Source organism: Uloborus diversus, chromosome 7 (assembly GCF_026930045.1).
Source record: "Uloborus diversus isolate 005 chromosome 7, Udiv.v.3.1, whole genome shotgun sequence".
In the NCBI taxonomy this organism is placed as follows: Eukaryota; Metazoa; Arthropoda; class Arachnida; order Araneae; family Uloboridae; genus Uloborus; species Uloborus diversus.
In genome coordinates, this window is record NC_072737.1 from 171728839 (window position 1) to 171755429 (window position 26591).

The 26591-nt window shown below is 33.5% G+C and overlaps 1 protein-coding gene across 1 annotated transcript in view; it reads left to right on the forward strand.

Moving 5' to 3' along the window:
* LOC129227003 (condensin-2 complex subunit G2-like) overlaps positions 1-26591 on the forward strand; it is a gene marked incomplete in the record, with an annotated part of 107061 nt that overhangs the window by 35556 nt on the left and 44914 nt on the right. Inside the window, 3 exon segments of the mRNA XM_054861630.1 lie at positions 2697-2849; positions 4943-5165; positions 12288-12511. Of these exon segments, the coding sequence (XP_054717605.1) occupies positions 2697-2849; positions 4943-5165; positions 12288-12511 (600 nt within the window).

Consider the following 26591-nt stretch of genomic DNA (forward strand, 5'->3'; position numbering starts at 1 on the left):
CCCGCGTAAAACGAGGGTCTACTGTACAAGGGTTAAGACAAAATTTGGTCTACAGGTATATCTTAAAGGGCGAGTTGCTCATTTATTTTTGGCTTCAGTCATCCCAAAAGGATGGATCACAGAATAATTTTTATCGTTTTATGTGACTGCTATATCTCAAGAAGTAATGCAAGGATTCATACAAAAATGTAGTATACAAGTGAAATTAAACAAAAACAATCCTTATTTTCGTTCTAAGTTGAGTTTCGTAATCGTTTACGTGAGTCAGTGTAATTAAATAAACAATGAAAAATATACTGAATTTATATATGAGAGGTTGAGCATGATGTCAATAAAATCTAAATTAGCCGTGTATTCCTCTCATTTTTGTAGCACTTTAACTAGCGTGGGTGTTAAATAAAAACTGAGTTTGCATTCTTATACAATTTGCGTAGTAAAAATTCACTAATTAAAACAGCAATTTTTTCTGAGAGAGAAAAACTTATTTGTTTATTATTATTATTATCAATATTCTTTTCTTTCTGAATTACCAAGCTATATTGAGCTGGAACTATTGCTTTTTGAAACTCATTTTAAAAATAAGTCCAGGTCAAAATTGATCTGAATAATCTCATTGACATCAGTTATTTCACCCTACATTATGAAATTTTTTCTTTTCTATTTAAAATTGGAAAATGTGATTAGCTGACAAGCGCTACTTCGCATGCATGAAAGTATCCTCTTGAAAACCTTCAATAAAATAGCTGTTCTGAAATTGTCCCTTGATGTTCTGTCGACTATATAAATTTCATGAATGTTGAGAATTGAAAATATTTGTCATCGCGTAGAGTCGTTTTTCAAAAATCTGAGTGAAAGACACCTGTTTTAGCAGTTACGGGTTTCATTGATTTCAAAAGATTTGACGATGAGCATTTCGACGTAATTTCAGAATTTTACTCATAAGAGATGGGAGTTCCCACGGCAGTTTTGATCTTACTTTAACCAACGTATATCTCACTGAAAACGTAGTTTTTTTTTTTTTTTTACAGTTCTTAGGGTAATGTTGATAAATCTATGAGAAAATTAAATTTCATTAAGATACTTTTCTACTTTATTTCCACCCTGGCCCGTGATTTCGAATTTTTCCAGTGAAAGGGGAGAGGGAGGATAACGGGCGTATGTATAACCAATGCAAATTTCAAAGGATTGCTATAAAAACCACTCCCACTTGTATATAAAAAAAAATTCAAAGTCGGGGGCCATTCCGCCTGATCCCCTAAATGACTGACCTGTCGCTACCGTAATAATATGCTAGAGTGAAGGAGTTATTTGTTTTTACTTCATTACGCCAAAAAATACAAACCGCCTATTCTCTTGCCATATTCAAATTGCACCTCACTATTCTTTCATTCGCGTTTAGAACAGTTAAGTTTTACTTCCATACCAATTTTTTGTCTGAATCCTTGCGTTACATCTTGATCCTTTATGTTACATCTTGAGTATTATTATTAATCAGATTAAACGAGAAAGAGAATTCCGTTGCAGCAGCCTTTCACATGTTTACGTTTGTAATAGTATACAGAAAAACTTATGTTTTTCTGAAAACTATTAATTTTCTGGAATTAATCTGATGTTTACGAATTAAGACAGGAGAAAACGTTTGGAATTTTTGAAGGAACTTACTTTGAAAGGCAATTAATATTCTTTCGCAACTTTTATGCTGGAAAGTATCGACGTACATTTAAATTTTTCGTACAAATTGAACTAGCGAATTTTAGGCCGGCAACATTTTGGACCGGCGACATTTTGGACCGGTGACATTTTGGACCGGCGACATTTTGGGCCGGCAACATTGTGGACCGGCGACATTTTGGGCCGGCGACATTTTGTACTGGCGACATTTTGGGCCGGCGACATTTTGGACCGGCGACATTTTGGACTGGCGACATTTTGGACTGGCGACATTTTGGACTGGCGACATTGTGGACCGGCGGCATTTTGGACTGGCGACATTTTGGGCCGGCGACATTTTGGCCGCGACATTTTGGGCGTATACCATGTGTGTGACCAGTTTTTTGTGGCCGCTCTACAAAAAAACTATTGCATGAAATCGAACGAGATTTGGTACACATATGTGCCCCTATGTGAACTTGTGCCCATTGGTTTTTGGTGCGAATTCCTCCAATTGGGGTGGAGCAATGGGACGTTTCTTGAGTTATGCGTGCCTACTATTACCCAAGAAGTAACTGGCGGAATCAAACAAAATTTAGTCCATATGTTGCCCCTAACAGGAACAGGTGCTGATTCAATTTTGGTGTCAATATCTCAAATGGGGGTGGCGCAATCAAACGTTCTTTTTTCCCCATTGTGAGTGCCATATCTCAAGAAGTAATGCTACGTTCTGGTTGAAATTTGGAATAAATGTGAATCCATGTGTAAACAAGCGTTGGCTCAATTTTGGCGCCAATCGCGCTACTATTATTTACTATTATTTATTTTTTTAATCACTTGCAATGTGTCAATTAAAATTGTAATATCATAACAACATCTGGAAATTGAAAAATTTGTAATACTAATAATAAAATATTTTGTGTGCTGTTACATATGTTTTTTTTTTTTTTTTTTTTTTCAAATTTCTGTGAAAAAAAAATATTTTAAATAAAATATAAGTATTAGTTCATCATAATAAAAGCAAGTTCTTTTGCTTCCTAATTTAGGGCATTAAAGTTCTTATGGAAAATCCTTTAACATATCCTACTTTGCAACGGATTTTGCCGAAATTTCATGGCTTATTTCATGATGTGTCAGATACTGTACGTGTCGCTTTCTGCCAAGTTCTCATGCGTGTGAAACGAATTTCTTCCATAAAGGTACGTAGAAATTAATTGTCAATCATATATTTAAAAAAAAAAAAATTCATAACTATTTTATGTTCAGAAATTTTTTCTGATGACAAGCTTTTTATATTTAAGTAAAGAAATATTGCTTTAAATTTTCTCTATTCAAACTATTGTATAAAATCATTAAATGTTATACACTTAGCAATTTTCAGTGTAAAAAGTAACATTTTAGAGAACTGAATGTAAGTTATGAAATTCTTGAAACTGATGAGACTTTGATCAGAAATCCAATGCTATGTGATAGTATTCCAAATCTGCACAACTTGAAACTAAGTGGTATACAAGTTTCAGGATATTTATATTTTTACAAAATTTCTGCCGTTGTCATCAAGAAGGAGAAAAAAGAAAAAGATATGTAAAAATATGTATATATATATATGATTAAAATAACTAAATAAATAAAAGAATTATTTGTACATTATACATATTTGTAAAAAAGGTATTGTGGTGATAAAATTAAAACTATTGTTTTTAAAGGTGCAACACTTTTGCATTTTAAATTATAACTTAAAGTTAAATATATAACTTTTTGTTTAATTTTACAATTTTTTGACAGTTATTTGTTAGAGATGTCTGCTAATGACTCATGTTTCATCTCCCCCCCCCCCTATTTTTTGTGTGTGTGTGTGTGTGCATGTTGCTATACAGTTATTCAGTTCCACACACATCAATACATCTATGATCATATAAAATCTAAATGGTGAAAGTTGGAGTTTATGTTCTTGTGTAAGTTTGTTGATGAAATATTATTTCAAGGTAATTATGATGGGCTTTCAATTCAAATTACATTTATAGAAACTGAGCCTTAAAATAGTCTTTTAAACTAAAATTATTATTTTCTTTTCTACATTTTACATTCAAGGTCATGTAAAACTAGTTAAGTTTTAGTTTTCTACTTCTACTACCATATTATTAGTTGAAAATTTCAACTTTATTTAAAAAATAGTAATTATTTATTTCTCAATCAATTCGAAATGGATTAATGCTTTTTAGAAAAAAAAATGTACATTCATTTTGTTATGTTTATTAATGTCACTTGGAAGACCAAAGCCCTATTTTGCATGGCAAGTATGGATTTTAGGCAGGAAGTAATGGTTTTGTAAAAGTGGACCCTGTATAGAGAGGAAATTGACTTTGGCCTCAAAAGATGGCAGCACTTAATCCATAACTGAAACATAATTCTAAAGGGGAGGAAAGCCCCCATGAAGTTAACACCCATGTTGACTGCTAGCAACGGACTACAGGATTTGAAGATGCAAAAACTTAATGAGCATGTACTGCTTATATAACAAGTTCATTTTACATTGCTTTAGAAAGATTATAATCAAGTCGTGCTGTACTTGTGGTGTATGTTTTGAATAATACTTTATAATAATTAATCCATTAGTTTGGGTAGCTGACGGAATAAGGAATAAAAAAAGGAGCATGTTAACATCTTCACCAAAAAATTTAAATTTTATTACTCCATTAAATATCATTGGCTTTTTATACTGTTCAGCAATAATTCTAAAAATTGGCTTAAGTAATGTATACCTAATATGGTTTTTATTACCCTCCACCCATTGCCGTTGTAGATGAAAGGAGGCGCTCTTCCCTAAAATATTTGTTTTTTATCAGAGAAATAATTCCAATATAATGTAACTTGATTGACACCGTAAAGTGTGTGTTCCCCCAAATATTTTTTTCCCATCTGCAGCAGTATCTCTACCCACTTGCATTTTCTATCAACCACAAGCTGTTATACAATTAATTTGGATTTTCAAAAGTTGGAGCTCTGCATAAATAACTGTTAATGTGAAGTATATACGAAAAGATCAAACAGTAGTTTACACAAAAAGGCAAAGTAATTATCAAAAATTCATAATTTTGTCAAAGCTATGTTTAAACGAATTACCTTTTTGCATAATTGTAACAGCTGCAATTTAGTAGTGTGTCTTGTAAATTGATTTTGTTATTTTCTATTCAAAACTATATTGCATGCAAATGCTATTCTTAATTAATTAATATTTTTTATATATTTCTTAAGTACAATACTAAAACTCAATTTCTGAACTTCCTTTCAGTATTTCAACATTGTTGAACCAGATCACCTCTTAATACGTTTGGAAGATGACTGCCATGCTGTTTCCAAAGCAATTGTAAATTTACTTAGCAACAGTTACTTTCCCAAAAATACTGAATTTGATGAATGCATGTTTAGGTGTATTCAGCTGATTAAAACTAATCATGCAGCTTCTCGAGTTTTCTTTCGATATATAACGTCTTACATTAGTCTTGAAAATGCAGGTAATTTTTTAAAGTCCTCTTTTCTACTTTTATGTGAGTAAAATACACTATCATAGCATTTTTTTTTTAAGTGATTTTTATTGTTTGCTGATAATTACTTAATTTCTTATTATATTATTTTCCCTTTACTCAAGTTGTAAGCTAATACTTTTCCCAAGATCTATGTTGCAGAAATATGTTGCTTAATCTAAATATTCTTTGTTCTGTATAAGCCTGGTCAACACTACCATTAAATCACATATTATCAATTTCTTAGCTATCAAGGCTCAGGCCATTGTTTTAATTTATTATGGATGATTCTTCAGTTTTTGTATTTAAAAAAAAACATTGATTTTGAAAGTTAAATATATAAATGTAGTTGATTAAAAGTAATAATAATAATAGCTGCTGATTAATTGGATTTAATTTTCCTTTTGTTGTGTTCATCTATGGTAGCAAATAACAAACCATGGTATTAGCCCTTTCTAAAAATTTAACTTTCTATATAACTATACCCACTGTGTTCAACTAATGTGCTAATTTTTAACTCCATATTGATGAAAATCAATTGATTTTGAAGCAAAATACCTGGAGGTAGCATATTAGGTATCAAATTTTCAAGATTTTCTTACATAGAACGTGTTGTAGAGATTGGAATAAAGGAAAATCATATGGAGCAATGTTGGGGAGAAATGTAAGTGATTGTCAACTGCAGAAATGTGATTCTGAAGCATGATTATGTAAGATCACACTGCTGAATAGGGTCCCAGAAAAAAAAAAGTAATCACACTTTGGTTGCCTCACCCACCACACTTACTCCATGTTGCACTGATTTCACTATTATAACTGACCTTGTAAAGTGCGTTCGAGTAGATTATATATTTTTTTTCTCTTTTTTTTAATTCGGTTTCTTTCTTGTCTATGTTTTGTAGTTGTATTTTTGACCAGAAAAAATATCTGGCGTTTGTTTTGGGAAATTTCAATTGTTGTGCATTCTTACTGTGGTTTAAAACGTTACTATATTTGTGATAATTGTTTTGGGGTACCTTGGATAAGGCTCACTCTCCCTACTTTGTAAAACTGCCTGTTATTAATTTTCATTGAAGAGATATTGTCGCCAAATACTGATATTCTTCTGGGGACCATAAAATGATGCTAATAGCGCAGTCAATAAAGGTCAAAAATGACCAAATGTCGGAACAAATTTGGGTACTAGCTGAACTTTTGTCAGGTGTTACCACCTAGGGAGGGGAGAATTTTCCCAAAAGTCCCCGCCTCTCCCCCTTGAGCTTTCCCCCATAGCCCCCCTTAAGTATAAAATTATAGGTTTTTAAAGAAACACCTTGATCTCCGTTAAATATTATTCAAATCTTTTAAACTTTACATATTTTTAATCGTTATAACACAAGGAATGAGAAATTGCCACTAATTTTTTTATGCAATTAATACTTTTTTTGTAATTTGAGCAATTACGTCATTTTTCATCATTTCTCGTTTTTAATGATGTAACCTTGGGAGCTTCTTATGTCTAATATTCATTATTTGAAAAAACAATCTGCTGCGTAGTTTTTAAAGCAATTTCTAAGCTTTTCAATGATATATACATGTATAGACTTATACAGTCAACTTTACGCATAGAAGGTGTGACAAGATGGCAAGCACCAACTTGCTAACGCACTAGAAGCTTTCTTCTTACACCAGTCAATAAAAGGTTCTTCTCGGCAGAAATTATGAACATTGTGATTTTTTGTTCGTAACTACAGTCGAACCTGTCTATCTCGAACCTGCTTATCTTGAAAACCCGTCTATCTCGAAAATTTTTAATTTCACTGTATTTTCAGCCAAAATTTAATGTAATTTCCATGTTTATCTCGAAAAAAAAATCCCGAATACCTCTATATCTCGAATTTCAGCAATGCTGACATTTTTGAATTTGAAGCTCAGCAATCTTCAAAACAGCAAATAACTTTCCTTAAACACAGAAACAGTAGCACTATTCTCAAGGGCAGGGGAAAAAAAGGAGAAATGCACCGAGGTATTATTTTTTTTCAGGAAGACTAACGAAAGGACAGTCATTCCGAGCACTTTCTCGGAAGCAGAGTAGAGGGCAGAGAATGGGACAATGAGGAGAGGGCTGGGCTTGACAGATTTGACATGTGGGGTGACTTTTTCAAGTTCGTAGTTTAACGTCATTCAAATTAAAACCCGTTTCAATATCTGTTATCTGGTTTAGGTACTGATTCGTGAGTTATCTCTTGCTTGAAGTTGTGTTTGCGTAGAAAACCGAGATGAAAGGCGTGAAAAGAAAGCTAAAGATTTTTTCAAATGATGAAAAAGTGAAATTTCTAGAAATTTTGGACGGCAATCCATTGATGAAGAAAAATAAAATTGCCGCCAAGTTAAATATGTACAATAGGGCAAGATGGATTTTCAGCCGTTGCCAACCTCAAGAGAGGATATTTGAATCTAAAAAATCAGACACCGAAAAACAATAAAACACTACATATTTTGCTTGCAAAAGGTATGCTTAAAATTTCATTACTGTCAAAATGATTCCTTAAACTTGCAATGAAGTGCTTAGTATAAAATAGTAGAATAAATACCTAACAAAACTATTACGGAAGAATTTTAATATTTCACATGTTTAGTCTTTGGCATAAAATTCAAAAATTTTCGTCATCAGATTTCAAATTTCAATAAGTTTCTCAAAACCTCCGAATCTCGAAACCTCTTTATCTCGAAATTTTTTTACATCCCGTGAAATTCGAGATAGACAGGTTCAACTGTAGTACCAATGAGAGGAGTATTATCTCAAAAGTCCCCCCTCCCGTTTTGATCCCCTACCCCCCCCCCCCAGTTGGATTTTCACGCGTTTCTGATTATGAGCATATCTTAGTCACTGTTCCCTCGAAATGCATCAATATTAAACTATTTAATTCCTAAAAATATATTCTTCTACCTGAATTTTTCAGCAAAAATTATATTTGCTCAATAAATCGCTAAATTACGAAAAAGATTTGCTGGAAATGTGTGTTTTCTATTAGTTTTACAAAACAGCGCCTACATTTTTAATCACATTTCAAAACAGTTGGAGAAAAATATTAAAACATATTTTAACTTTTCAAACGATATAATACAGTTGACTCTCTGTTTAATGACTTTCAAGGGACCACAAAAAATCGTCCTTAAGTAGAAAGCGTCCTTATATGAATGCTTTTAACACTATAGTGGTCTATCTGGGACCGTAAAAAGCCATCGTTAAACAGAGAGCCAACTGTACTTGTACGTATCAAAGTTTTTTTCGTGCCTACTTACCCCCCCCCCCCCCCGCACTTAAACGTTCGTTTTGATAGCATTTTTAATAATGACCATGTTTCAGTCACTTTTAATTTTAAACTCATTAACTTTGCATCATTTTATTCTTCAAAATCAATTCTTTAAAACTAATATGTTCAGGACATTTTAGAAAACATATTTATTTTAAAGAAAAATCTCCTATTTTGAAAATAATTGAACAGAAGTAGAAGCACTGTTTTTAACCCCTGTAACGGTGATTTTACACTTTTAACATCACTCTTTAGAAATATCCATGAACTCTAACAGATACAAACTAGAGAATGTGCGATCCTCACTGTGATATTATCATTAGAAACCTAACATTCACCTTCAATTAGTTTAATTTTTTTCCTTTGTTTTTCATCAACGAAAATCAAAGCAATAAAATTCTTTGAAGAAATGAAAATAGGTAATTTATAGAGTAGTATTACTCATTCATCATGAATTAATTCTTCATCATAGTCCATAATTGATGCGATGTGACAAAAAATATCCGCCACAGTTCTCGCACATCAGTGCGGAACGTAAACCTACCCAGGGCCAATGAGAGGCTATGTCAGCCTAGTCGGAAACTGGGGGGTCCAACCTTCAGGAGGGCTCAACTCGGAATCAGATCAGTTTTTTTAAATGTTTTATGGAGGGAGGGACCTGTCGTCGCTCTCGGCAACCCTGAACCCACCCTCTTACAATGTTTGCCACAGTCAGCTTTTACATGAGCCCGATACCAGATTTAATAGTACATTTAGTGCAGAAGTTTTTATAAAAGTTTTATAGGAGGAGGTTTTTTTTTTCCTTTCTGTTTTTGCTAAATTGACTCCAACTTCTATCCCATTCAGTTGTTGGTAAATTGTTCCTAAGTCAGTTCCGGACTTGCAGGTAAACTAGTAGTGCATGTTGTTGGCATGTCCCGGTTGTTAGAGGTAACTTTGACGGATCAAAATTTGATTGCAAAATTTACCTTTTGGGTAGGTTCATTAACTTATAGTAACGAGCTTCATGCTCATTCTCAAAAGTCCAAGAGTAAAATATCTCCATCAATTAGCAGTTGGTCTTATGAAATATTTATTAATAAAAATGTTGATGCTTGCCGTTGAGTTTCCGTTAAAGATTTTATCACTTCAATGGCTTTTATCTTTCCCAAACCATAAAAGCATGGTCTTGTGTCACATCCAGTGATTGCAGGGGCAGTCAAGAGACTTCTAATGTTGCTGGATTAAAATGCTAATGTTGTAGCAAACTTGTTCCTTGCCACCTATAATCTTGTAAAAAAATACATTTCTTTCTTTTTTGGAGTCAGAGAGAGTCATAAACAGAGACAACAACCTTCAAGCATTCTTTTAAACTTCTGAATAGGAAATTTTACTAGATTTACATCAGCATCATCTTCCGCTGTCACTTCTTGTCTTCTTCTTTTGCCTGGCTCTAAAACTATTGTTTACAGCAGTCTTTTTTTTTTTTGTTTCTAATATTTTTTAAAAAACAAATTTCTTTTGTGTCGTGTATACTGTGATGTCCTCAAAATGCAAAGCACATGAATTTTTCTTTAAAGCTCTTCGTTTTTAGTAGTTGACTGATCTGGATATCCTTCAAAGATTACAGTAACATTTTATCCATAATTAGAAACAATGTAGTTGCAGTAGTTATTCACAACTGCTCCATAAAATGTGCTATGTGGCTATCTTACATAATAGATTAAAGATCCTGCGTTAAGCACAAAAGCTCAAAATTATAATGTGGTACGATAAAATAAATTATAATCAAGGAAAGTGTGAATTTGACAACTTTATCGATATTCTGCTAAAAAAACCTTTTCGACCCTGTCAATAACTCTTAATTATCAATAAAAAAAAGTATCTGAAAACTTGGCCAGTTCTAATATTCCCCTCTATGAATCTTAAGTTTTAAGCAAGCAAAGTTTCTAACGAAAATAATACACATTTAAGTACACATTGCACTGCATTTTGAACTACCCCAAAAGTGTAACCAAAGCTTTGTTCTAACCAGAAGGTTAAAACGTGTGTTACTACTTTTCTTCAATTGTTTTAAAGATATTATCGAAAATTTAGGCCTTGTTTTCTAAAACCAATAGAAAATACACATTTGAAATAAACTGTTTCATAATTTGACAATTTATTTAACTAACTGGGGGGGGGAAAAGGGGAGGGGAACTTTTGAGATAATATGCCTCTCATTTGGTACTAATTACGGGCAAACATACAGCCTGTCCCTAAACAATTAAATGTTATTTCTCATTTATCATATTTTAAGGATTCAAAATACGTTAAAGTTTCAAAATTCTAATTTGAATTCCGAAACTTTGAATTCAAATTATGTTTTTCGCAATCACGAGTTACGACAAAACCCTACTGATTAGAGTTATTGTTTCTAGAAATGGCTCTCCCCCCCAAGCATGTCCCTCCTCTTGGGTGGTTACGTGTGTATAGTTGTGTGTGTGCACGTAGGCGTGTGTATGTGTGTAAGGGCCTGGGCACGTAGGGGAGTGTATATGACCATGCGTGTGTAGGACATGAACGCCACCGCCCAGCAAAAGTGGATTCCGGTGGACAGTGCTCAGGACCAGCCGCGCCGCTGCCAGTGGACGGTGGTGCTGCAGCCCTGGTCCAAGCTGAAAAAGGAACCGTAACGTCAAGGACAGTCAAATGAAAGCAATAAGCAATCATGATTGCTCAAATATTAAATAATATTAAATGGAGATATAAGCGTTTGTTTAAAAGCCTATAATTTTATACTTGAGGGGGTTAGGGGGGAATGCTCGAGGGGGGGAGAGGGGGGAATTTTGGAAAAATACTCCCCTCCGTAGGTGCTAACACCTGACAAAAAAATCAGCATGTCCCTAATTTCTTCCGACAAAAATCTTTGACTGGTGTAAGAAGAAAACTTCTAGTGCGTTAGCAAGTTGGTGCTTGCCGTCTTGTCGCGTGTACTATGCATAAATTTGACTGTATAATTCTATATATGTTTATATTTTTTGAAAGCTTAGAAACTACTCTAAAAACTACGCTGCATATTTTTCAAAAAAAAAAATGAATATTAGACGTGAGAAGCCCCGAAGTTTATATCATTAAAAATGGAAAATGATGAAAAATGACGTAATTGCTCAAATTGCAAAAAAAGTATTGATTGTATAAAAACTTTAAAGGTATTTTCTCATTTGCCATGTTATAACGATTAAAAATATGTTAAGTTTTGAAGATTTGAATAATATTTAACCGAGATATAGCCGTTTGTTTAAAAACCTATAATTTTATACTTAAGGGGAGCTAGGGAGGAAAGCTCAAGGGGGAGAAGTGGGGACTTTTGGGAAAATTCTCCCCTCCCTAGGTGCTAACACCTGACAAAAATTCAGCTAGCCCCCAGTGTGGTCTTTCACAATCATGTTTCAGAATCTCATCTCTTCTCATGACAGCCACTTGAAAATTCTTTCCCAATATTGCACCATCTGATCCCCCTTTGCTGAAATCTCTACAGCAGTTTCTATAACAAAATCTTTAAAATTTGTCTATATAATATGCCACCTCAGAATATTTTATTTCAAAGCCACTTGGTTTCTATTGATATGGGATGGAATATTTGCACATTAGGTGGTTGAAGAATGTTAATAACAAAAGTAATTAATTCACCGATTAAAAATAAAAACTTGTTAAACATTTTTCTTTGACATTACTTTCCGATCCTCCTAATCTATATGCCACCATTAATGTGATTAATAAGTTTGCCCATTCGGCTTGCTTTTTTTTAGGCCTTCTATAACTTTCTTTAACTTGTGTTTACATTTTTCTCCTTTAGTCAAGTTTATTGTTCAAGGAATGAAAACAATTCATCATTACGTAACAACAAAAGTTAAAACTAACAGACTTGTTCCATTGAAACCAAATGAAAATATTAGTACATTTAGCAAGAGATTGGATGCTATGGAGGGAGAAGCAAACTTCCAAAATCCAACTGTTGTCAAAGGAATTGTTGATGCAGCAACTATAATTTGGATTGCTTCAAAGCAGAAGTTAGATCAGGTCAGTAAAAATATTCTCCTGGCTTTCTTTTCTATTCTCCGTTCTTCATGGAATTATATTTAAATGAGATAACTTTTTAACATAATTTTTTTTTTATTTTAAAATGGATGGAATTTTTTTTTTAAGCTCATTTCTGCAAAAAGCATTTTAACAATATAATGAAAAATATTTCTCAAAAATAAAATAAACAAATAAATAATACAGCAGACTACCGAAAACATCACCTAGTCTAGACCGAAAAGTGTCCAAATATTAAAACTGTAGGTTATTAAAAGGGCGCCTGCTACAGTTTTTTTTTTTTTTTTTTTTTTTGCCAACGTGTGATCGAGTTTTCTGGATTTGCTTGGAACATCAATTGTCGAGTTTTTGTGACTCTACTGTAATAAATAAACTAATGATAAGTAGGACTTCTTGTGTTGAATTTAATTTTTAAAAAAATCTTTGAGAAGAAAATTATGTTCTCAAATATTTTTATATAAATTTTAACTACATCCTCTTAGGGTAGTGGTGCCCAACCTACAACCCTCAGGTCACTTCCGGCTCGCAAAGATAATTCATGTGGCCAGTTGGTTTGTTTAATGTTGTTCAATAAAAAACACGTTTGGTGACTGTCAAATGTTTGGAGTCAAATGTTCAGAAATTGGTTTCTGAAAAGAATGCATTTAATAAAATAAGCCTAAGTGATTGTTAAAAACTTATTGGTTTGTACTTTTCTTTCCTTTTCCATATTTGCCCTTGTTATTGAAAACAATGCACTATTCTGAAATTTAATATGTGTTCAGGCTGGCGAAAATTGTCGCGAATTGCTCTTTCATCTAAACTTTTTATTTTGGAGTACCGCATTGAGTAAGTTTCCATATTTTTGGGCTGGTTTGCCGCTCCGATGTATAAGTAAAAATCAGCACTTTAGTCCCAAGTTTTTATTTAAATAGCAAAAAGGGACGCATCACAATTCACATAAATATGTACATCTGGTATATTATGATTGTTGGAAAATGTCCAAGAAAGTAACGGGAGACATCTCCGGAGCTCTATTGCATCCTTCCTTCTCTCGTCCCATTCTCCGCATCTCTCCCTTTCGTCCAGTTACTCAATTTCCACCAACCCCACTCAAAAGGAGCCCCCACATCCGATCAGGGGTCAAGCAGGGAGTGAGAGGCGACCTTGACGAGCATGGGAGCAGCTGTTCATGACAAGAATGATTTTAATGTGAGGTGGTGCTCTTGGCAGACAAAGGTTGGACATCACTGTTTTAAGGTATTCCTATCTTAGTGAAACTTTTTAGGTCTTATTATGTAAACACATGTTACTAGGCATGTCTGTATGATCACCTTATAATGAATGAAATGTTTATTTATAACCATATGCCTCACTCTTAGAGTAATTAATATTTTGAATTTGCCTTGAGAAATTATAAACAAATTGCAAGCCCACTTGGTGGCTGTATGAAGAGGAAAAGAATACAGTAACACATTATAGTCCTAGAGCCCAGGGCCGCCAGACCTAACTTATTTTCTAAGTTACAAAATGTGTAAGACAGAATAGAGTTGGCATGTGATTTCAACATACACATGTTTATTAATCTGGTCCGCGGGCCAATTTACTGGTACTGGCTACTGAATGTACACAAAAACAGTGCTAACCTAACTTATTTTCTTAGTCTCAATTTTTATATTATGATACTCAGGGAACTATTCCAAAACATTTTGTAAGCTGCCAGACCAATCGTATGTACCAAACATCCCAATACACACAGTTAAAACAACCTACCAAACTACTAGACACATCCCATGGGCACTAATGGCTGCCAGTGGCGCAACCTTACTTATTTTCTAAGTCTCAATTTTTTTATTATGATACTCGGGGAACTATTCCAAAACATTTTGTAAGCAGCTGGTCTGGCTGCTTGCAATGTTAGAAAAATAAATATGGCTCTTAGTAAAATTCAAGAAAAAAAAAAGTTGTTTTAGCCATAAAAGGTGCAATGTTTATTGAAGTACCCGAAAGGAGTCATACAAGGTATTATTTTCACAGAATGAAAACTGCAGGATTTTCAAAGTTCTCATTTCAAAAGGCACTGAAACAGAACATAGCATCAAACTATACAAAGTACCTTGCTGATGAGTATGCCAAAAAAAATATTTCAATTTGTAATTTTAACTTAGGGGTCATTCCATAGAAATGTCAAACTCAACCTCAGAAATTATTTCCCATAAAGCCTTAATTGTGACCTATCATTTCATTCAGCATACATTCTAGTAGGTAAATCCAGTAACAGTTTGCAAAAATTTCATTCGGTGTTTTTCTTCTGGCTCTAAACGTGCGAGGTTGTGGAAAAGGCTTAGCATGTGCAAAAAACATGCGTTCACGTTTTCTTGTGTAATGTAAAAAATTTTGCAAATTTTTAAAAGAACTATGTTTATTCTAAATGATTGGATGTTGACCCAATAAAATTGACTGTTCTTTTTGCATACATTTTAAAATAAGTATTTTAATTAGTTTGGTTATTTCACTGAAAATATTTATGTTACGTTAGTCACGAAAAGGTACTATTTTCTGCTTAAAAACCAGATGATTGAACCAAACAGCACTTTTTATTTTCTTACATCTGTGTCATATCTACTTAAAAAGTGCAAAATATTTATTTTAGTATGTGTAGATGTAAAGTAATTAGTGTGACTAACGTAACATTTTAAAAATGACTGCTAATATTTAAAACTTATTCAATTTAATGTACATTTTCATGAACAATTTTGAATATGTATGCATTCTATATTGATTAAAAATATAAAGAGTGAAAAATACCCGTAATATTACATTGTAGACCTTCTGTTTACCTAGAAAAATACTTTTTTAAAGGTCTTTATAAAGATACTTCTAATTTAAAGAATTATTGAAAAAGAAAAAAGGTGAGTAAAGCAAAATGAATACTCTGCTGAACGTGCATTCAACACAAGAATCCAAGCTTAAGCATTTAGATAATAGAAATACAGTCTTAACAAAGGAGAACGTCTCTATTTTTTAGAAAACACATCTCCACCTATTATTAAAATGAAGTAATGGCTGCTCGTTGGAAAACAGAAGATGTTACATGATACGGTGACAAAGCGCTGCTGCCATATATTTCAGAAAATGCGAGAATGATCATTTAGAAATTCAAACATTTGTGATGATATCTGGAATTAAAATGCATTCTGCAAAAACGTTCGAATATTTTTTTTTTTTTTAATATTACATTTTAACTCAAAAGGATGCACAACACTATTTGTTCGATGGATCGGTAAACCTTAAAAAATAATATGCCATTGAAAAGTACTACGGAGTTTCTTATAACGATACCTAGTATATCAGCGGAATACTAGAATTCGGTGAAACTATCAACTTGCATAAAGTTAATTTTTTCAAAAGAGAGATACTTAGGATTTAATTATCCCCCAAGAATGATGCTATTCAGTTTGCAAAAGCAGTTTTTTTTTTATTTATTTTTTCGCACATTCAAATTGAGTTAATTGAACTGAATCCTTCCATTCAATTCAGGGTTGGCCGGATTGAACCCAATTGGGTTGGACCCAATGGTTTTTTTTGAAAAAAACCATTTAAAAAAAACCCATTATTTAGCCCACTTTTGGGTTTTTTAAAATTTTCTGAGAACTTTTTTTAAAAAAATAATTAATTTAAATACTTTTACAATTTAAACTTCTTTTTTATTTCTTCTTCACAATAGGCAATGGACATAAAAAATGAATTTTGAACTTTTATAGTATTTCTTAACTCTTAAAGCATTAAAAAATGCTTCAAAGATTTTAAATAAATATATTTAACTTTTTTCCTTCAACTGGTCAATAAGGAGCTCAAATTATCTTGACTCAGTCCTGTCATGTCAGATTTTCTCAATATTTGCAGATTGTACAAAGGATACTACTTTAGCTAAAAGGCTCTCATGTGAATTATTTTCTGCAAACCAACACGTCACAAAACTCGAATAAACAAGGTATATTTTTTAGAAATTAACAGGTTTTACAAATGGTCGGACAGAAAATGGAATAGGATGTACAGTATTTTCATTATCTTACGAAAAAGTTTAATATTTCTTACTCTGTACACAGAAATAGAAAAACAGGCAACATAAAATTCAAAGAAATGTCTTGATTAAGCTGGAATTCAGTAAAAAGTGATTTAAACTACTTGAAGTTCTACAGTAGTTTTGCATAACAAAATGAAATACAATAAAGTAAAATACAAAAAAAAATGTTGAAATTAAAAACGAACAAATAAACAATAGATTTTATCACTCAAGAAGTAACTTTGCCTTAACTGTTGGTAATCATGGAAACTAAAAAAATCTGAAACTTCACCATTCTTGAGTTTTGTCGTCTTTTATACCTTTCTTCAGAAAACGCTGAATTTTCCAGCTTTTTTTATCAAGACAATTTTTGTGCTTTGTCCATATACTTATGCTACAATATGCTACGAGTACCCCACCTTTCCCCTAAAAAAAGACAAAAAACCCCACATTTCTTTAAAAAAACCCAGCTTTAGTTGGGTTTTTTTTGGGTTTTATTTAAAAAAACCCAAAAAACCCTGGGTCCATGGGCTTTTTTAAAAAAACCCGGGTTTTTGCCAACCCTGATTCAATTTCTTACACTAATATAGAAAAAAGTAAAGAAAGAACCATAAATGCAACACAAAGAAGGTTCCTAAAAAGTGTAAAAGTAATATAAGAGCAAGAAATTAATTATAAAAAGTTTTTTATATGCATTCATTGCTTGTTATTCGATGGTTATTTTAGTCACGTTACGTTCATGGGTGCAAGACCTTCCGTCTCAGGACGGATTTCCGTCTTGGACAAAATTTCCGAGACGGAGGTCGGGACGGAAAGAAATTCGATGAATTTTCTTTCAGTTTTTACTAAAAAAGAAAAATTGAGTGTTTGAAAAATATGCTTTAACCACTAGATCGTTCCATAACCACGAATTTACATCGACATTCTCTCGATTTTCCGCCATGGGCTTGTTTTGTTTGCAACGTGCTTTTGGAGGAGTGGCTTTTTACACTCGCGCCGTTTGACTTTTCTTTAATGTGTAAACTCTGTTATTTCTAACTCACTGCATTGCAGACCGCGGAGTAGCTCGCTATTCTCCCTGATTTTTCGAAATAATTGTCTCTAATTGAAATTTTAGCCTTTTCTCTTGCTATTTTCGATTATCCTTTCGTTTTTTTTTTTCATTAGCAGTTTTATTTTTTTTGCAAACTTTACACGCATAAGTGAAAATTATCTGCGCTCTTAAAATGTCTTCAAGTTGAATATGAATCATCGATTTAGAGTGATTGCTGATGAGATGAAATGTTTACACCACAACAAAGGGCATCCAAAGGGAATTTTAGAAAGAATCAGGGTGAAATTTCAAGCGGGTTTGAAACATCGATGGGCAACCGTTCCTGCAGTTTTAACAATAGACTTGAGGAATTACAAAATTCCAATGTCATTCAATACAACATTCGCTAGAATGGAAATAGGGGGGGGGGGGAGAGAAAGAGAAATTAAACGAGAAAAATAACGGCAGCAAGAGTTTGCGAAAAACCCTGCTCTTGCAAAGAGGGTAAGTTCGCAAATTAACCCACGATATTGAGGTCTCAAAACGTTTATATCTTGGACAATCTAGGGGGGGGGGGGCTACTCAAGGGCTGCAGTACAAAATATTGAAAAACTGAATTGAAAGCCATTTTTGAAGCTAGGAGTGCTTCATTATTTCTCCTCTGCAAACTCTTAAAAATTTAAAAGTCAAAAATGTTTAGGCTGTCTTTAACGATGTAAAAGTGGGGAGGGGGAGGTTTAAAAAAATAGAAAACTGAAGTATTAAAAACACTAGTTTAGGCAATTTTTGGTGAATTTATGAGAGATGGTTTTGGTGTTCTAACATGAAAATGTTGTAGCTGATTTATTAAAATTTCTTTGAGACTATACTTAAATGGACCTAAGAGAAAAGGAATTTGGGACCCTCTCCCGAAAAGTGTTTGTAATTGAAGTCATAAAACTTTTAGGTTGTCTTTAGTAATGTCAAGAGAGGGAGGGGGCTCTCTTTAGGCGAAATTTCGAAAGTGGAGTCTTAAAAGTGCAACTTTAGACCGTCTTGGGGCTCGGGGTCCCCCTTCCCCGAAAATTATTCAAAGCTGAAGTATTTAGAACCATGAGCGCCCATATGCAAAATTTAAAGGGGGGCTCAGATATTTTACCCATGGTTTAGTAGGATATTTTCCCCGTAGAGACCGATTTCAGTACAGATAAGAGTTATTAAAATTTGATATTTTTAATAACCTATTCATTATAGGCTGGAGAAGAAATGTTTTTCAGTTTTGCAAAAAAGGTACTAAAAGCAAGGAAGTTCTAATTTTAAAGGGGGGGGAGGACTTGAGCCCCCACTTGCCCCCTGTTTGGGTGCCCTTGTTCAGAACTCAGCTTTAGGTCATCTTTGGAAGCCTTAATAAGGGGGAATTCGAAGGCTTTCTCTCAATAAATTTTGGAACTTAAATTCTTAAAACTTCGGTGATGAAAAGGGGGAACCTCAAATTTAAGTCAAATTTAGTGAACTTAGGGGAAGGAGTTCGGGTGCCCTCTCCCCCGAAAATTTCTCCATGCTGAAGTATTGAAAGGCTATTTTGGCTATTTTTGAGTGAAATTCAGGAGGGGGGGGGGGTCTTTCTCAAAACATTTTCGAAATTGAAGTCTTAAAATTTTGGGGAGTTGCTCTTTCAATAGAAAAATAAATCTCAAACACAAACTTACATTGCCTTTATTAAACACAATGAGAGGGGGAGGGGGTATTCCGTTGCCCAGCCCGAAATATTTCCGTTTCTAAAATTTTAAGAACTCTGTTTTGGGCTATCTTTGTATGATTTAAGGGGTAGGGTATAGGAAGAATCTTTCAAAAAGTTTCCGAAATTAAAGTATTAAAACTTTTAGGTGGTCATTAGTCATGTTTTAGGTAAGGAAGGGTACTATTCCTAGAAAAAAATTTAGAAACTGCGTCCTTAAAAATTCAAATTTAGGACATTTGTGGTGAACTCAGAGGAAGGGGTTCGGGAGTTCTCTTCCGAAAATTTTTTGATGCTGAAATATTTAAAACGCCACTTTAGGCTATATTTCAGTGCCTTAAGAGGGATGTGATTCGGGTGCCCTGCCTGGTGTAAGGATTCAGTTCCCTATTTCTTTTTTTAATTAATGAATATTGGAAAGTGTACCTCGTTTAAAAAATATATCTACTTTACTGAAGCGGTTTTTTTATTGCTAATTTCACCACCTGCTATCTAAAAAGAATTCTTTTTCAAATGAAGACTGTATGGGGGAATGGTGCCAGTTCATTATCATTAGTCGCCCATACCCCCCCCCCCCCTTTCCTTCTTTTCTGGCGCTACCTTGGGAAACTTTCCAATCAGAACTGATTTATGTTGCAAAAGTGAAAATCTTATGTCCCAAGCGATCGTATTGCTTGCAATAAAAATGTTTACGATCGGCAAAAAAGAAAAAACTAATGGCGGGGAGCTGCGAACACTTTTACCCCTTCCTTTTAAAACATCGTCTAAAATTGCGTTTTTAGAACTTCAATTTCGAAATATTGCTGAAGTAGGGTAGGGTTCCTGAACTCCAGCCCTTCGATAATGCATTCAAAAAGCATATAAACGTATGAAAAATGGAGTGCAATTTCGTTTTTAAAGCTTCAATTTCGGGAAGAGCCCAGAGCTTCCCCCCCCCCTCTTTCTCTATTATTTTTGAAGGTCGTCCAATATTGATTTTGGGACTATCAGTTTGAAATAATTGATGTAAGTCCCTAAGCCTCCTTTCCCTGAACATTACCAAAATGGCCTACCATTGCGTTTTTTGGACTTCAATTTAAAAAAATTTGTGGGGGAGAGCTCCCAGACCCCCCCCCCCCCCCGTTATTGGCGGTTTTTAGGTTTTTGGAATTATGATAACGCTTAAATATTACAATTTAAAGACTTAAAATTCAAATTAAACACAGATTCAAAAATTGGCATTGTTAAAATCTACAACATTTATACACATAAATTTTTCCTTTCGCACCTATGCCCGGGGGGGGGGGGCTGAAAATATTTTCTGTCTTGACCACATTACCAAACTTGCACCCATGGTTACGTTAGTCACACACAGTTTTTTGTACAAGTATCATTAAGGGCCAAAAAAGATTCATCTGTAACAAATCTGTAGTACATTTTTAAAAATAGATTGTTTACCTCTTACAAATATATCAGCCAATTTTAAATGCCTGCGTAAGTTTCAGAAAAATTTTCCTCGTAATATAATCATTGTTTCTCAGGGTTGCAAAAATGTTAAGTTAGTCATGATGCCTTTTTTGGTGAAAAAACACCTGCCAGTGCTTATTTTGCTCCAAATTCTTAGTAGAAATGAAAAACAGTCACCTTGTACATTTTAAATCTGCATATTAAATCAAAACACATTTATTTTTACTCCCGGTGTATGTAAAAAGAGCTTAAAATCAGCTGCAAATGTTATGTTAGTCACTATAGAATGACCCTACGCATAAGATAACTGGACAATCCTAGGATTCTAGTTGGAATGTATTTGGTAGATGTGACAAGCTCGATAAAATATTCATATGTCAAATACAAATTGTATAAAAATATGGTCACAAATTAAGACCTTTAATCAATTTGTTTTGGGAGAAGACAGGTTCCTTCAACCAAACCATAGAATCAGTCATAAGATATGTACAACTACATACCATAAACAGAGGCATTAAATCCTAACTCAAGTTCTAAACAGAACAAGTGAGAAACCTCTATGTAGGCTTGAGTTCAGGCGGATCCTATAACACCTACAGCCTTGAAATTTGATGCAAAATTACTTAAAGCCCCGAAGGATTTCCACTTCAGAATGTTTTTTTATAATTTTGATTTTTTTTTTTTTTTTGTAGTTATTTTTTAAGCTACATAGAATTTCACGTAAGTTGCATCTAAAGGGATGAAACATTTCTAACACCCCTTAACACTTTGTGTCACTTGAAAGCATTTATTTTTCTTTATCAGATTAAGCTTATTCCAATTTTCTCAATTAATTAGAACAGCAAATATAAAGGTTTCTAATTTAGCAAAAGTCCGTGACCTAATGCAGGCAAAATGTTTCTAGAGACCAGGAATTTTAAAATGATTTTTCAAACGTACAAAATGGCTGTTTTGTTATGCTCAAAAGCACCTTAGCACCTATAGCTGTGAAATTCAATGCAAGTTAGTTTGGACCCGCTGGGGAAAGGGAGCTCCTTGAAGTTTTTTTTTTTTAATTCTATTACACATATTTTTATAAAGTTCTTTTTGTGTTTTAGTTGAAGTGAGATTTTAATATTTTTATAATAAAAGTGAGCTTTTCACTGAAATTCTATTTTCTGTGGGAAAGGGAGTGAAATTTTAATTTTATTCTATTTTATTCTGATTCTTCGTAACAGACGTTTTAAATCTTTGCGAACCAAAAAAGATTGCAAAGCAATCTTTGTGAATCTGTGTGCACAGGAGTGACTCAAAAATAAATTAAATTTTTCAAGTGGTGTTTTTCAAAAAAAAAAAAAGTTGACTTTTTAAAAGATTTAGTCATAAATCAGAATATGCTGAAAAATTTAAAAAATGAATTCTTGACTTTTGAAAATATTCAAGACTTTAAGACTGATATTTGAAACAATTAATGCACTTAATTTGTGATTAGTATCAGACTTCTTCAAACAAAACAAATGGTTTTTGTACCAGAATTCAAAACTTTAAATGATAAAATGAGTTTCATTTTGTTCGCATTAAAATAAAGCTCTACCTAAAAAAAAAGTAGCTGTTTTCTCTATTTTACTTAACAGGTAACTGTTTTCTGTCTTTTGCTTATTATCAATTCTGTTATTCTCAGAGTTGGCTGTGCTCTGTAACGTCCATGTTTACACTTGTATTTTTCAATGTGAGCCAAAGTAATGCATGATTTTTAACCAGAGAGAAAAGATAATAAATTGGATTTGGCGCAGAGGCGGCAATTGGGACTGGAAAGGTGGGAAGGGGGGGGGGGCAAACAAAATTAAGAGCCATTGGACTTTTACCAGCAGCAAAATATTTTTTTAAAAAAAGATAGAGAGAGGAAAGTACAAAATTTTGTTAGGGCTGGTTTTGAGAGCATATGAGTGGTAATTGATGAAAATATACCTACTTAACTCACATTTGTTTAAAGATCCCCCCTTTGATGAATTATGTACACAATAACGTTCCCCGAAGTAATGCTTAGACATGAATTAGACTTACATTATTTACCCCAAAGTATTTTAAGATGTCACAAACACTTGGTAATAATTTCATTAAACAAGTATGGCTTTTATTTAAGTAAAACAATTGATTTACTAATATCTAAAGAATGAATACATAAGCTAAAAGTTGCTGCTTGTGCTAATTAATTGTTCATCAACTGATATATAAAGTAAAACAAATTATTATGTTCTGAACATTTTGACATTTCTGTTTTTTTTTTTTTTTTTTTTTAATTATTTCTAGTTTTGGTTTCTAAATTCAAAGATAAAATAAATAAATGCACCCTAATAAGTGGGGACGTGGGAGCCCTTGCCCCCCTGAATTTTCGCCACTGATTTGGCTCAATGATATATGTCTTCAAAAATTCCTGTTCTAGTCAAGTTCTGTCCTTTTTGTATGTCTGCATCATAAAAATTTGGTTGTTAAATTTGTGAGCAGTTATTTTAAGGAACACTATGATGTACTTTAAGGGGGGATTTTAACAGCTTTGTATTATAAATAAGTGGCTATCAGGGTTCGTATGCTCCTTCAAAACTCCTCCAATACTCCTTCATTCAGGAAATTTTCCTAAAGGGCCCTTCAAACTCCTTCATTTTGGTTTTAATTCCTTCAAAGCTCCTTCTTTTTTAGTTCAAGACTACATAGTTTTTCTCTATGACAGTGACTTAAAATGCTTCAATCGACAACTTAACATCGTCACTAGAGCAAAGGTATATTTACGATTTTGACGCAGTTATTTCGTATATTTATTTTTTTCATAAAAATGTTATTTATAAAATGAGCATAGGAGTAATAAAAATTGAAGGTGAAAATATTATTAGATGACTAAGACATTTCATAAGTGAAGTAAAACATGCTTAAATGATGCTTAACTATTTTTTCAAGTTTTATAACTATTGCTTTTCCCTCCACCACACTCTCAGCAGCAAAGTCAGTTTATCTAATTATTATTTAAATATTTAAAAATACATAAGTAGATGTACTATATTAAGCAATTGTTTTAAAGAAAACAATTGTTTAGTAAATCGCAGTTCTGACAGTGTAAAAAGGGTCATTCATGTTTGATGTCATAACTTGAGGAGGAGCCGGGTTCATGAAATTGTGACAAAGGTAAGAGAAAGAGTGATAAAAAGTGGCATCACACAGTTGTTACAACACTATGTTATGACACGTGAAGTGTGACATTTTGTGACAAAGGGGAAGGGGGTCAAATACGATGAATAAAAGTGCAACACCATTTAAGGACAGCCCATTAGTACTCCTTCAAAATATCATTTTACTCCTTCAAAACTCCTCCAAAAATCCTTCATTTTATTTCTGAAATTGAGTACGAACCCTGGGCTACAAAGCTATGTCCCTTCAATGAAGCTGAGGCAAAACTTGAAGCAAATTCAAAACATCAGTTTCTCCCTTATTAGAAATTATCTATCTGGAATTGCCAAAACAGAACTAAAGGCTGTATATCTTTCATAAAAGTTGAAGTTATCTTCACACTGGTTGCTGATTTTAGAATGAGCACTCCAAGAGTAAAACTGCTGTCTCTATATACTGTAGCAAGACGCTTAGTGGTTTTGCCTCAACTCCGGCTAACCGATGTAACTTACAACCTATGACCTAGCACAGCGGTTCCCAACCTTTTTCTCTTTGCGAACCCCTTGGAACAGGCAAAAAAGTTCGCGAACCCCCTGATGTTGAAATTAGTAACATGTAAGAAACAGTAAAAAAACAGCATGTTTGCTTTCCATTTTTTGCAGCATTTGATTGCAATAAACAAAAATATAATTGTAAAATATCATTAAGTGCAAACATTAATAAAAAGTTAAAACTACATCTACAAGAAAAATTATAAACAAGAAGTTTTATAAACCAACTATTTTTTTTTTTTTTTTTTTTTTTTTGCATATTTTAAATTGGGGAAAAAGTCCTTAATGCGATATTTGTGGCTGTTTGACGGAACAAAGAAACTGAAAGTTTGGTTCAATGTCTGACAGTTTGAGTCTTAAATCAGGCTCTGCATTCAATCTGCTTCGGTATTTATCTTTGAGATAAGTATAGGAGGAAAATCTTTTCTCGCACAGATATGTTGTACAAAATGGTAATACTATTCGAATTGCTTTTTTGGACAAAACGGTATAATCATTTCTTACACTGAGCCAGAAGTCAATTAACGAGAGCTCTTTAAAGGTAGTTTTCAATGAATTATCACAGGATAACTCGATGAGCATTTCCTTTTCAGGTAATGTCAGGGTGTTCTCTAAGCATGGATTTCCTTCAAAAGGATTGCGTATCCAGTTGTTTGAGAGAGGGGCGTTACGCCTATTAGGAAAATACTCGTCAAAAGTTAGTTCAAGATGTTGCAGATGTTCACATACATTTCTTTTAACGCTTTCATCAAGTTTCATTGAGTTTTCTGATAAAAAACTACTAAGAGAAGTGAAACAAGAAAACTCACCCATTTCCAGGCATTGGATCCAGAAATTCAATTTTTTTACCATAGCTTCAATTTTATCATATACAACGAAAATATTAACAACTGCACCTTGCAAGGATAGATTTAATTCATTTAATTTTGAAAAGATGTCAGCTAAATATGCAAGCCTTTGCATCCAAAGAGGATCGAATATGCAAGTGGACAAGTGAAATGGATGATCAACAAAAAATGTTTGGACTTCTGACTTCAATTCAAATAAGCGTGTCAAAATTTTGCCACGGGAAAGCCATCTAACTTCTGTGTGAAGAAGTAAAGTAACATGAAGGCTTCTCAATTCCTCACAAAGCGCGTGAAATAGACGGCAGTTTGTGGCACGTGATTTTACGAAATTTACAATTTTTACCGCATCATTCAAAGTAGCGGATAATTCTGCAAGAATACGCTTACATGCTAATGCTTGTCTATGAATGCAGCAATGAGTCCATTCAGTTTTCTCGTTGATCTTCTTTACTCGCACCACAAAGCCAACAAATTTTCCTGTCATCGATTTTGCACCATCCGTGCACACACCCACACACAAAGATCAATCTATTCCATTTTCTTCAAAGTAACTGTTGACCAGTTCGAAAATTGCTTCTCCAGTTGTGTTGGTTTTCAAAGGTTTTGCAAATAGTACATCTTCTTTAATTGTATCGTTAAAAATATACCTAACATAGACAAGTAATATTGCAGCGTTTTCTACATCAGTCGACTCATCAAGCTGGATCGCAAAATTATTCTCTTTTATTCTATTCACAAGTTCTTTCTCCACATTACTTGCCAAATCAGTAATTCTGCGTGATACTGTGTTGTTTGATAGCGGAACCAGGTCAATTTTTTTTGCTGACTTTTCTCCCAGCATACAATTAGCAATATCTTTAGCACACGGTCCAATTAAATTTTCTGCAATTGTATGTGGCTGTCCAGATCTTGCAATTCTATAACTGACTCGATATGAAGCTTCAAGGGCCATTTTACTATCTTCGTTGGATTCTAACAGGAACGTAGAGACGCTACACTTTTTATTATATTCCAATTTTCTTTTAAAATATTCGATAGGTTTGTCCTTGTGTGTCGGATGCTTTGTTTCGAGGTGTCTTCTCAGAAGTGACGGTTTCAAACTGCTGTTCGCTAGAACTTCGTTGCAGAGAAGACAAAGCGGTCTAGGTTCAGACTCTTCTCCAGTAAAATAAAAGCCCATTTGTAAATAGTCACTGTCATATTTTCGCTTTTTTCCTTTTTTTCTCCCCTAGTTCACTTTTCTGTTTAGTCGGGGGAGGCGGCAGTTCATTACAGCTATCTATT